General features: G+C 40.2%; 1 protein-coding gene across 1 annotated transcript in view; it reads right to left on the bottom strand.

Moving 5' to 3' along the window:
• Nucleotides 1–13,876, bottom strand: part of adgra1b (adhesion G protein-coupled receptor A1b) — a 175,378-nt gene that overhangs the window by 127,205 nt on the left and 34,297 nt on the right. The window contains exons 3-6 of the mRNA XM_005462956.4: nt 11,836–11,907; nt 9,253–9,324; nt 9,002–9,073; nt 8,505–8,668 (exon numbers count right to left, since the gene is read on the bottom strand). Of these exons, the coding sequence (XP_005463013.1) occupies nt 8,505–8,668; nt 9,002–9,073; nt 9,253–9,324; nt 11,836–11,907 (380 nt within the window). The remainder of the gene's footprint in view (nt 1–8,504; nt 8,669–9,001; nt 9,074–9,252; nt 9,325–11,835; nt 11,908–13,876) is intronic.

The following is a 13,876-nucleotide window of genomic DNA, read 5'->3' on the forward strand; positions in this document are numbered from 1 at the left end:
ACTGGGAGGAGATTAGAAGCCATAGTGTTTAGTCTTGTGCCAGAAAATGGACCTGATTTTGGAAAAATGACTGATCTAAGCATACTGTTGAAATATGATATACAACACAGTGTAATGTCTCTAATCATACTGAACCCTTGGAGATCAGTGCTGTCTATTTTGCAGGGCATGGATTGGTGCCTTGACAGCTCAGTGCACTGCACTGGGAATTCTCTCAGAGCTTGAAACTATAAAAAAAATCAAGTTAAAAAAAATAATGTAAATATAAACATAATGTAATATTTAGAAAATCAAGGTATTTTATTTTTATTCACGTTCTCTGCACATGCTCTAAAGAGCAACATAAGCAGGCACTTTGCCTGCATTGTGTCTTTTGTAATAAGTTATATATGCTGAAAGCACTAGACACACAATTCAATTTGTGGCTCATAAACCCTTTTTATTGCTCGATGAATTGGTTTGAAAGAGGAAAACAGTGAAAGATCCATGTTGGGTGGTAGCAAAAGGTCTAAGTTCACAAGCTGACATTTCCCTTGAGTAGCCTTGAGTAGCTAGCAATATTACTTATTGTAACATAGAACCCACAGGGCAATCACAGCTATTAACACAAGCAGAGCCTTGACCTCAGCTTTCTACATAAGTAGTTTATAATCATAGGTGTATAATTAAAAGTGACATGCTTTTGAGAGTGACTTTAAAAACTGGTCACTAATATCGCCTCCTCCACGGCGACATCTCAGTGTAATTGCTTGATGACCCTGTTAGATTGTCAAGACTCTATGACAGTAGTGGCAGATGAGGCTTTGCTATCTCCTCTGCATGATACACAGCAGAAACAGCATGGGGGCCATTGACTGTTGACTAGTCTGGTGCTGACACTGTTGAAACAACACTTTGAGGCAAGGATCAGAGTGTGGCTGCTTGCCTTTGCCCACTGGACACTGTCAGAGCAAAATGTAATTGTTGGCTGTGGGTTTGGGAGTGTGTGTAGGACAACCAAAGGAACTCAGGGACAGGGACAGAGACATAATTATATGTGCAAGAACTAGGGGCATGTGTACTGTAGCCGAGTCTGTGAAAATAAAACAGTACGATGCTTTTGAATTAGCAGTGCCTTAGCACCAGATTATATGTATGCATCTTCTTTTAAATCCTATGTGAAATATACAGTTGTGGCCAGAAGTTTACATACACTCATCATGTGCATGAATGTAATGGTAATTTGGAGCTTCTAACAATTTCCTTTAACTGGTATTTTTCCAGAGTCGAATGATTGTACAGCAATCATCTTTAATGATTAAAAAATAATAATTGGGTGCTCATGTTTTGGAATTTCTCTAACCTACACAGGGACACAACTATACATAGAGACTCAAATGTATACATACACTCATCTTAATCTTTTAATAAGTGGTGCTGAAGGTGCTACAGTGTCAATTAACTTTTCATTCAAGACTACAACTGGAAGATTCTCTTTGCCAGCATGAAAATTACTTGTTTGACAGGACTCATTGGATTCACCAATGCTTGGAAAAATGGGAAAGTCCAAGAACCTTAGTGAAGATCTTAGAAGGAAAATTGTAGATCTACACAAGCTGGGAAGGTCTCTTGGAGCCATTTCTAAACAACTGCAGATTGTCAATTGCAGGTAAGCACAAGTTATTCAGATATGTCAAGATCTGGAAGATGACTGACTGAAAAACCAAAGGTAAAAATTGAGTTAGTATGATTCTAATCATCTTGAAAGTTTAAATTTGATCTTCAACCCAGGCCACTCTGTAGTGCTGATAGTGTTTCATTATGTGTTTTCTGTCCAGGTGTATTTTTACTGCACTGGCACTTTGTTGGGATCATTTTCATGCTATATAATGAAGCCATTGCCAATTAGACAATTTTCAGACGATACTGCATGGTGTACCAAAATCTGATGGGACTTTTCTGCGTTCATAACTCCATTGGTTTAGACAACATCAACTGGCTAAAATGCAGCCATCACCCAGCTTCCACCATGTTTTACAGATGGCTGTAGACACTCACTATTGGACCACTCTTCTTGACCTCCTCTCTAAAAAAGACCATGGCGCAGCTTAGTATGGCAAAGTTGCATCTAAACAATACACAAGAATTCTGGAACAATGTTCTTTGGTGCAGTGACACCAAGATGGAAATCTCTGGACAGCGCCACTTTTAATAAAAACCAAGTCATTGATCCAATAATGAACTCCTCTGTGTACCAAAGTATTCTAGAGTCAAATGTGATGCCATCTGTCTGACAGCTAAAGCCTGACTGAAGCTGGCTCACGCAACAGGACAAAGATCCTGAGCACAGCAGTAGGTCTACAACAGAATGGCTCAAAAACAAAAGGGTCAATGTCTTGCAATGGTAAGGTCCAGACCTCAAATTCAACTCGATTGACATGCTGTAGTGCGATTTTACATCCCTGTAAACTGCAACTTGAATGCTTACCACAAGCTTAAACAACAAAATGGTGATTCGTCTTAGCTTTCTGCTGTTTGACTTTAATAAGCACTTTTATATTTATATTAAAGCCTTCTACAGTACAACTTAATGTACAAGTCACTTAAAATGTGAATGTCCAAGTCAAAGAGAGCGAGCGAGACAACAGAAGCTTCAGCCGTTTTGTGTCAGCAGGAGTTGCGTCCTGGTTCAAGTCATTCAGAGCTCTTGCTGCTGCATCATTCAAATGCAAATTCAATTCATCAATTTAAGAAATCATCCATCCATCCATTTCCTTAACTGCTTATCCAATTCATGGTCGCGGAGGGGCCTGGAGCTTATCTCAACTGTCAGTCCACAAGAGGAGGGGTACACCCTGGACAGGCCACCAGTCCATCACACGGCTATTTGAGCAATCATTTTAATTTAGCAATTTTTAGCAATTTTTAAAGTATAGACCAACCTCCATATCCCCCATTTGTTATGGATCAGTGCCCCTCTAGAGGATTTATTTTCTTTATTGCTACATTTACTGCATTCATGCACAACTGAATTGGATTTGAATCCACACTAAAAATAAAACAAAATAAAACAAGCAGATATTCTCAAACACGTACTGTCTGTTTGTATAGTCACTTCATTATCCCTTTCTCAAAGCAACTGGTTTTAAAAGAGGTGCATGACTGAACTTCAAAGACTTGTATGACAGACTATCTTGAGGTATATTTCATGATATTTTTGCATCATTAAATTATTGGAGTCACACCACAGGCTAAGAGACGTAGTGCTGCACGTGAAACTCAGTTTAATGACATGATACCCGTGCAGTTGCACTACTGTGTCATCATGCAATAAAAACCGCTAAAGAAAGCAGAGTCTTGTTGGGCAGTGTATAACATGCTGCGTTAGTTTTGCACTTTATGTCTGGGCTGTTGTGCTCCTCCTACCAGGGTTAAAGAACCAGGAGTCCATCAAACAGACAGCCCTGACCCCAACACAGGAAGCACCTGATCTCCTAAGGAAGCCGCGTGCACTCTTCCGTTCCCCCTCATTTGCAGGCAGCACCCGACCTGTATCACTGGAGGGACGAGAGCTTGTTGCTGGAATGTATGGTGTAAACATCTGCAACCCATCAGGCAGGAGCCATTGGAGAGAGAAACAAATTCGTCCTCAGTGACAAATTTTCATAAAAACAGTGAGGGGATAATCTCACTTTAAGCATACTTTTGATTCCATGTTTGAATTTTATTATATTCCAGGCCATCATTTTTCTTGATAACAAGAATGTGGTATCAGGTGCTGAGTGATATTCACGTACTCGGATGTACATTGGTGGAAAACATTCCTTTACAAACTGTAACCATATGAAAATAGCAATCATCAAATGACATTTAAAATATGACTCTTAGAGCACTACACAAGTTAATGGATAAGGTGCTGTAAGATAGAGTTGTACTGTGGACAAGTGTATGGAGCCAAGCATGCCTGAGAGCAGGACTTTATCATTGTAAACCCATGATGGATGCTTTAGGGCCTAAAAGCAGTGCCTCCTGTCTTGCCACTGGACTCCACTCATGGCTCTTTGTCCACTGACTATGCAGAATTACTCTGTAATTGGTTTGGCTTGTTCTACGTAAATGAAAAACACATACAGTTAGGATTACATAGAATTACTCCAGAATGTCTGCATTGCAGTGTCTGGATGCAACTGCAAAAATCCAAACTGTAGTGTAGAGATATGTATTCTGCACATGGGCTACATTAGTTTTTTTTTCCTTCTGCAAACTATTTCACATCGTGCATACAGTGCATCCCAATGTAATGTCCCTTTGCATTATATATACACATACACACACACAGACATACACCAGCACTAAACAATGATTTTTCTCATTCCAGTGCAATATCCCCTGTGCGAGCCAGATGTAAGGAGAAGAGGAGGATGATTCTATCACATATGAGATACAATTCCCCTGTGGACAGCATCACGGAGCAGGGAGATAGAGGAACGGAGGGAAGACAGAGGGAGGCAGGGGGAGGCTGCCTGTCTGTAACCAGTCTTTCAGGAAAGAAAAAGAAAGCAAAGACTCGTGGATTTTTCTTCGCTGTTGCTAACAGCTTCCAGTCAGTAAAGAGAGCATTTTTATCTGCTTAAAGAACTCACTCTGATGCACCCACTGCTGACAGACAACATATCTGTCTTAATCTTTTAGCCTTTAAACTCATATTTGGTCTTTAAAAGTCCAACGTGCATGCCAAAACGACTTTTCCACAAATTTAGCAAGCTCCCCAGACAAAATCTCCAACAGCATGCAGTGCAATCTGTTTTCTCTGTGTAGACATTTTTGCACTTTGCAGTTCTAGTTACACTATAGCCTTCAACCACTGGCTTCAACAGAGTGAATAGCAGGTTTTTCTGAAGGTCCTTTGGCATCAGTGTATGAGTCAGGGAAAAGAATAGAGCATTTATTATTATCTGAGGAAAAGAGAAACGAGCAAAACTTGGAGCTCCTTCCTCCTTTTAGGGATACCGACGCTGGATTTACAGATGAACGAGCGGTGCCTAACAGGCCAAAGACCACACAAAAACACCTTTATGAGACAATCTTTGCCTGCAATTTTCTGTCGAGCAAATTTGCACTAAATCACTGGCTCATGTTAAGCTTGTCAAACAGTTCACAGTAGGTGGAGAGATAACAGCGGAGGGGGAAACCTATCATCCAAATAGCTCTACTTAATCATGTTTTCATGGGCGAAACACTTGAAAATGCAGCTTTCGTGACATTAGAGTTTCTTGTTATGAGAAGTCACCAAAAGCAAACCTGAAAATGTAAAGCTGTCAGACAGCCAAATAAAAAATACGATGATGATGTTAGTTTTTTTCTCATTATCAGAATATGCTGAAATGCTTATAAGACTGCCCTTATTGTCTGAAAATCAACTAATTCTTATATATTGATATTTATTTATTCATTCAGTCATCAAAGACTACATAGAATGTGCAAAACAATTAAGATAGGAACCACAACTACATCACAAATAGTGACTGAACATGTGTACAGATGCCTGGCCTATGTTCTTATCATTAAAGCTACCCTACTTTCCAAGTAGAAAAAGAAATAACAGCAACAAGAACCAGACAGACAGCAACAATATGTCACAAGGAACCCACCAAAATATATTTTAGCGTTCTTTTAAAGACCAAAACCATGTTTATATTGATGTCAACATCATTCCACAGTTTAACCCCAACAACTGAAATATGTCTTTGTTTAGTCTTTCGCTTTGCTTTTTTTCCCTCAAATCGTATTTACTCTCCTGTAGTGAAAAGAAACGTTATACACAGTTTGGGAGTGACATTTTCTTTAGATTTTGCTTTAAACATCGTTTAAAGTAAACCAAATCATTAAATTTCATAATATGGGACTTTCAAAACAGTGGCTCAGTGACCCACATTGCTTTTTCTTTGTAACATATCATGCATCGTTTATGAAGACCCAATGAGACTAAAAGTGGACCTGAAATCAGAATAGCAGAGTGCACTCTGGATTGTAGATGACAAAGAAAAGGTTACCTTTATTTGTGTAGCATTATTTAAGCAAACTTGTTTCACTTCAGTGTCTGCACATCTGTTTTGTTGCCCTTTCTGGTCTTTGTTTCACAGTGTGTGCAGCCAGACATGGAAAGGAGAGGGCAGGGGAGACCAGCAACACAGCAGTAGTCTGTCATCATGGCGATGGGCTCAACAGGTAGCTCACAGCATAGCATGGCCACTCAGAGTATTTACAGTGCTATCTTGAGTGAACACTTGTAACAGCTTTGATTGTAGTGTACAGAACATTTCTGGTTGTAAATTTGAAGGTAGGCGGAGGTTTCTTTTTAGATTATGGTGCTCCAGTGCCACGTCCAAGTGCCCTTTGTTATGTGGTTCAATACACTTTAGTTCATTTGCAAGTCCTATAAAGAAATGATAACTCTCGTCCATAAAAAACTGAGCTATATGCTGTCACTGCTTTGTCTTTATAATTATCAACAATGAAATTGTGTCCCGCTGACAAAAATAATACTTTTCACACATTTTCTCCCTGTAAACATCTGTCAGACAGTCAATTACAAAACTCAGAGACCTGCTGGCTTTCATTCTGGCCTTGGACTGAAAAACTCATTTACGCCTGGGATGACAGGTGGACTCAATTAATTAAGAAATTAACAAAAGTGCTAATTAAATGGAGCATATTTGGGGACTGTGGGATATTGTTTTGCGGGGACAAATTCAGTGCTACAACTAATGCGGGAAACTGCTGACTCACAGTTTTATTTATGTTAAATAAAACATTGCTGCACACTCCAGTTACTTGGAAAATGAAGTACACTTAGAATTTATATAATATTTTGCTTCACTTTCTTAAGTAATGAAAAAAGATGCTAAATTTTGAGTCACGTAGTACAACAATTTGACAATGTCAAGTGTTTGAATAAAACATCATAATCATACAGCCATAATTTGCAGTGTTATGTCACTTCAGCCATAAAACTTAACTTCACTGCAGATTCTTTGTCTCAGCATCTGTGTTCTATCCGCTATAATATGCGTAATGTTAGTAATAAAATAAATGTGTGTTTAAATATAAATCCCTTATTATTACTCTAAAGTGGTTCTATATTAATTTCTATTTTCATAACTTTATCCTTGGACTCAAAAATAGTAGCTCCTTAGAAGTTCAAACTAATTCTTTTTTACCTTTTACTGGGCTGTAGTGTCCCATTAGCCTGTCCTTTGTCAGAATCAAGACATTTACACATTTATTTCTTTTTTTATTATTTTTTTGTGTTTTTTTCAGCTCCTCTCGCTGTAAGGTTGTAATTGTTTTAGGTCAACTTTCAGCCAAAGCTGTGTGCTTGAGATGGCTATATTAAAGACAACCCATCATTTTCATCATAGATATCCAAGAGCAGGAAAAAAAACTATATGAACTGGGGCATAGTGAGGTGTGGAAAACAAATGACCACAAACCACATGGTATTAATGTCTCAGCCATTTTGAGCGTGTGACAATTCTGAGGTTCCAGCCACACAGGCCTAGAGACTGGTCAATGACCATCTGGGATCCGCCAGTACCAAGGAAAAATGTCCATTTCCCAACTGGTTGGTGAGTGGTTTCTGGATGTTGACAGAAATCACTGGGAAACTGATTGCTAAAAACAAGGTTCTAGCGAGTCGTCAGTGACCTCCAGTCTCCACTCACTCACACAGTTGCTAGCAAAGAATCTGTATTCCCAACCAGTTAAGAAATACTTCTTTGTGGTTGCTTTGGTTGTGACAATCACAGGCTAACTTGTCTACAAACACTTGCTAGCTATTCTTGTGAAACTGTGAAAAGTGCAGCACAAACTGGAAACATATTGCCTAGTGGGGCAAATTTTCTCCATTTCCAACTTGCATCATACTTTCTCAGGTTTTACTACATCTTAGCTAGTAGTTTGTGAGTGTTTACAGTCAAGTTGGCATCTTCCATGCAAACTACAGTCAACCACCGCAAGCTGCCAGCCAATAAAGCATTCACAGGTGGGATTTTGGTTTAGCACTTTCTTTGCAATCAGTTTTGCCTAGTGACTTCCAGCAACCTCCAGGGACCACTGCAACCAGTCAGATAATTTGCAAATTTCCCTTGCAACCAGTCCATCCTTTCATCCATCTATCCATCTCTTCCACTTATCCTTATAAGGGTCATGAGGGGCTGGAGCCTATACCAGCTACCAGTGGCTGTATCATGTCAAATACATCATGAAAGAAACTGCAACAGAGCAGTCTGTAGTCTGAGGTTTTGGCTCACAGGGATGACTTGTAAATACAATTATCCCATTATGTGAAACTTTGGCCATGTTTAATATGACCTATATGAATAACAGGTTAGTGTGTAGTGTCATTTTATTTTGCAAGCTAAAAACTTTCAACAGTCAAGTTCTTTTGTTCTAAATATCCCCAACATTTACACCAGTTTTAGGAGACAGTAAATGCCAGCCACCACCATTAGCTAAATCCTTACCACATTTGAGCTGCGGTTCGCGTAGGTTGCGAAACTCAAGGCCGTGGAGGTGGGTAGGGAAAACGCAGACCGTGTCATTGCCGATCTTTACGGAGTTGCTTTTAGCCCAGATGAGCAGCCACTTCAGCTGACAGTCACAGAACAAAGTCTCGGTGCTGAAGTGCCTGGTGAGAATACAGCATGCTGTTACAACCCATGCGCCTATGTTTGGACTTTATTCATCTAACACGTATTTGATGTCATAACAGGAAAAACAGGTCTAGTTACTGAGTGCATGTATTATGGTCACTCATTGGCAAGACTTCCAACCTACTGTGTGTGCTACATAGCTATTATTAATGTCATTTCTTCCTCTAACAAGCCAAAATAACTGCAGTGAAAACAGCCAATAACTGACTTTTACCACTGCATCGATGCTCTAAACTACAACAAACAAGTGACCCAACCACAGAAAACTGAATGGATCGGGCCATTATACACATGTATGTTTCCCTTACAGTAGTCGGAGAGCAGCTAGGTGTGTGAAGAGTCCCATGGTCAGAGTGGAGAAGATGTTCCCAGATAAATTCCTGTTTGTGGGAAAAACATACACAGGGAGAAACAGATCACTCCTCACATACAAAAAGGCTTTACTACTGGTTTTTTTCATACATTACTGAAGCCATATCAAACATATCCTCTACAGATTTGGTGTATACAAAGCACAAAGAGATGCAATACATGTTTCCAATTTTAGGGGATTACTCACAATTTCGAGAGGTTACCCAGATCGAGAAACATTTCAGGGGAAAGGCAGCCAATCCTGTTGTTGGACAGATCCCTATATGAACAAAAAGGCAAAGAGAAAAATGCTTCTGTTCATATGGTGAATTTTGGTGATATTATTGTGCAGAACGAGTTGGAACAGGAGCCAACTGGAAAGCAATATGTCTGTTTTCATGGCTGCTTGAACAGAGAAGTTAAACAGCTGTAAAGCCTATTCAACTTCCTGGAATATTTGTCCTGACCTTTTACTCGTCACATAACCATTGTTGGCACACAGAGCACGAAATGGACAAACATGTGCAAACGCATTGGGCTTCCATGTGCGAGTGGCTGAGCGCTGTCGCGTCCGTGGCTCTGTGCCCTCACACTCTGTAATTAAAGAGCTGCTTTGCTGGAGCAGCTGTGGGAAAATAAGCAGAGCACTCGAATAATCACCAGTTGGGGAGCACTTAAATTAGCACTCCGCTGCTCTCCGAGCCTTGCGCACACGCGCCCCAAATCAGCGCGGCTAACTCACTGTTTGCATCCCTGCCAGCCCAGATCCCACTAACTATCAGGCTGCAATCATGTCACTCATTCCCTAAGCCTATATGTAGAAAGGATGAGGGTAATCATTGAGAGAATGACCCAAAGAGAAGAAATCAACAAAAACCACAAACAAAGGAAAGCCTAACTTTAATACTGCGTTTGCTTTTTGAATATTTGCCTTCCAATTAAGTCTGTAAAACATTTGAAATGTTGCTGTAACTTTAACAGAAGCATAACTTTAATCGAAAATTGGAAAGAAGAATTTATTTGATGTAAGCATAGTGCCATTTTTAACTTAGTAAGGCAGTAACATTCAAAGTTTTTAAAATTGCTATGTAATTTTTATACACAGAACATTTACTTGCAGGCAATAAAATACACCCTGGTGACTATATATAGTCTTACTTACAGGCATTGTAAAAAGAAAATACACCTTCTGACTAAGTACACTCCATGATTCAGTAGCTTCAGAGGCAGTAACCACTTTTAGCAGCAACAATGTGAAGTCATTCTGTATGACTTTCAGTCTCTCACACCATTGTGGAGGAAATTTTGGCCCACCCTTCATTAACAATGTTGCTTCAGTTTGCAGGCCATGATTTATACATGGCGCAGTGCTTTAGCTGTCATATAGATGACCTCACATTTGACTCCAGAAAACTTTGGTATTCAGAGGAATTCGTGGTCGACTCAAAGATTGCAAGGTGCCCACCGAGGTCCTGTGGCTGCAAAACAAGCCCAAATCATCACCCCTCCGCTACTGTGCTTGACATTTGGTATGTGGTGCTTGTGCTGATATGTGCGTTTGGTTTTCAACAACTGTGGTACTGTGGTTTATGGCCAAAAATCTCCACTCTGGTCTCGTCTGTCCAAACAATATTGTTCCAGAAGTCTTGTGGTTTGTTCAGATTCAACTTTGCAAACCTAAGTCGTGTTGCTATGTCCTTTTTAAAGAGAAGACACTTCCTCATGCCAGCCCTTCCAAACAAGTTAGACTTGTTCGGTCCTTCTGAATGAATGAATTTTAGCATATAGCATGCTAACTGAGGTCTGTAGAGTCTGAGATGTACTTGGAAATGGCCTGACGGGCAATAACAACTGCTTCTTTCAGGACATTGCTGATGTCCTTTCTGTTAGGAGACCTGGGTCATTGACCCAGAGTTTTGAGTTTTCTTTACTATTGTACTTTGATTCTGCCATTATTTATTGTTTCTAGTGTTTTGGTTTCTTTGTTAATGTTCTGGTTTCTGTCTGTGTTTCTTAGTTGCTCTGTCTCCCCTGTCTGCTGTGTCCCCTTGTCTCTGTGTTATGTTTCCTGTTTTACTTTGAAAGTCCGTGTCTCATGTTAATGTATCTGGTTTTGCTTCACTTGTCTCGTTAGCCCTGATTTGCCCCAGCTGTGTTTCCCTCCTGTCTCTCATTCCCTGATTGCTCCCTCTGTGTATTTAAGCCTTGTGTTTCTCTGTGTCAGTGTTGCAATCTACTGTCTTATCATGCTGTGTGTTCATTCAGCACACTGCATTTATACAGGTGCTCACACTTGCTGAAGCAATAAGGGTGTTATGTCATGTGTTGTTGATGATCTGAGGTTGCATTTTTCCGACCTGGTAAGGTCCTAACACCAGCCAGTGGCAGTTAGCATGCCAGCAGAGTGCCGGGGCTCACAAGCTCAGTCAATCCCGTAATCCTCTTCCTCATCTCGAGGGGTTGCAGCAGTCCAATTGAGAGTGTTTCAATGGTAGATACTGTTAGCAAACTGTAACTACATCATCCTGTGAAGCTGACTGCTCTCGGAGTCAGTTTGCTAACTTACAGCTATTCTGTTCTTACTCTAACTCTGTGTCCTGAGTTAGCTTTGCTCAGGCACAGAAGGTTTGTGAATGTCTAAAACTGTACTGCAGGCCTTTTGCCTAAGTTAAACACTTCAGTCCACTCTTCAACTCTGTACTTTAAAACACTCTTTCTCGTTGTCTCTAAAGCCAAAGGACTCTCCCCGCGTCCCCTGGAGAAGGCTATTACAAGGCTTCATCATACTTACAGTCTCCTCAGTGCTAGCAGACCACGGAAAGCCCCAGGCTCCACTGTACTTATCAAATTATTCCTCAGGTCCCTGGAGAAAAGAGACACAGAAAAAGAGTCAGATAGGAGTCTATCTCTCTATCTATCTATGGATGTTTAGGAATTATTTCTTAGATTCAATTTGCTTGGTTTAAAAAAATCTGACCATATAAGCCAGCACCATCCTGCAAAAGCATGTTTCTTTGACAGTGTGCACACAGCAGAGTCCAGTTCACCGTGTAATAGCTTGCTTGCAGTTAGAACTGAAGCAAAGAATAGTGTTTTTTAAGCTTTCAAGAAGAACTAAACAGCCAATGGATTTAAAATGGAAAAAAAAAACCCTAATTAAATATTTGAGCTATTTGTAAATTTATATTAGATTTACTATTTTACATTGACATTTAATTGAGACAGTATTTGTGGGTTAACTAGCACCTGTTAGCTGGATGACACAGACAATTTCCTCCACGCTGGAGACCCAGACCACATCCAGCCAAGAGACAAAAACACACATGTTGCGGTTACAGCCAAGGACTTCTAATCCACCCCCTCTGCCTACCCCAAAACCTCGGATGATGCTAAAATTGGATTCCAGAAAAATCTCCTCTCCGGTTTTCTCAGATGGCCAAAGAAAACTTCCTGAAATTGTGTCCCTGGTTTCCTTTGACTCTGAACTGGATGTCCAGTGTGATGAGAATGAGATGAAGGGTAGTGCCTTTTTCCAAATGTGAGCAACAACAAAGTTCAACTAAAACTTTAGCAAATTATCCAACAGGTCAATTCAGGGTCAGCCAGAAGAAACGAAATAAAACCAAAAGGACACAGTAATCATCCCAAAGTGAAAATAAAAGTAACGCCTCAGCTCTTCCATTTGACATATGGGACAGTTTTGGAGCAAAAAGCTCAGAATGGATTTGCAAGATTTATAGGAGCCGTTCAATAATGCAGATTTCTCCTTGGAGGTTGAAGGCGTTGATAGCTATATCCCTACTGTTGGTGGACTTTAAAGAAAACCCTTGGTTGTGGCGGTTTTACAGTAACTGGTGTTAATTCAGTTGATTTAAAGCATTAGTTAGTCATACTGATACAAGCCATCATTAGCAGCAGAAAAATGAGTCTCATTTAGGGTTAATGATCTGTGTCTTGTTGTTTGGTCCGTGCTAAAAAACACTCCCACACACAAACCACACACACACGCCTGGTCTGTACTCTTAAGACTTTGTTCTCCAAGCGGACTTTCATCCAAACTATGTGTTATATGCAAAAATATATGCTCTTCATCACATATGAGTGGTCATGTGTGCTTCACACACCTCATAATCTCAGCATGCCAGCTTTGTATGCCTCTTACTCACTAATGAGACTTTGTATGGACATCCTCCAGGATTTGTTATTCACACAGGAAGGGGCTACCACGCTTTAGGAAGAATACTGAAGTTCCTTTCCTGATTGACTAACCTCCTAGTCCAACAGGGTCAGCCAACGGCTAGCTCTCATCTCCGCTCTCATCCAAAGTTATCTTTGATTATGTATGATAGTCTACAAAAGAGCCGGTGCAGGCCTGAGGTCAAAAGGTCATCCACTGCGCCTGTAGCACCTCCTTTTATCCCGAACAGTCGTGTAGCTCACTGCTCTACTGCCTCTGAATTTGCTGAACGTTCAAAACGTTCCACCTTATCGACTGAGTGCCCTACCAAAGGGCAGAGATCACTGTTGTGTGTGTGAGTCTACACACAGTAAATGTGTTACTTTGCAAGTGTTATTGGGAAATGTGGAATCCCACAAAGCAGGTTTGAAGTGGCGGAAGATTTCATGAGAGGACTCCCTTATAATCCTAACACTGATTAAATATACATAGTATCATATACCATCTTACCACAATAAATACTCTCATGCCACTGGATCAAATCTCACTGTAAAAACTGCATATTTCAGAGACATATTTCTAATTTATAGTGTTAAACACAAAAATGCATTTTAAATCATGTTTATATCAATTATATACTTCTGAGGGTAATCTC

Source organism: Oreochromis niloticus, linkage group LG13 (assembly GCF_001858045.2).
Source record: "Oreochromis niloticus isolate F11D_XX linkage group LG13, O_niloticus_UMD_NMBU, whole genome shotgun sequence".
Lineage (NCBI taxonomy): Eukaryota > Metazoa > Chordata > Actinopteri > Cichliformes > Cichlidae > Oreochromis > Oreochromis niloticus.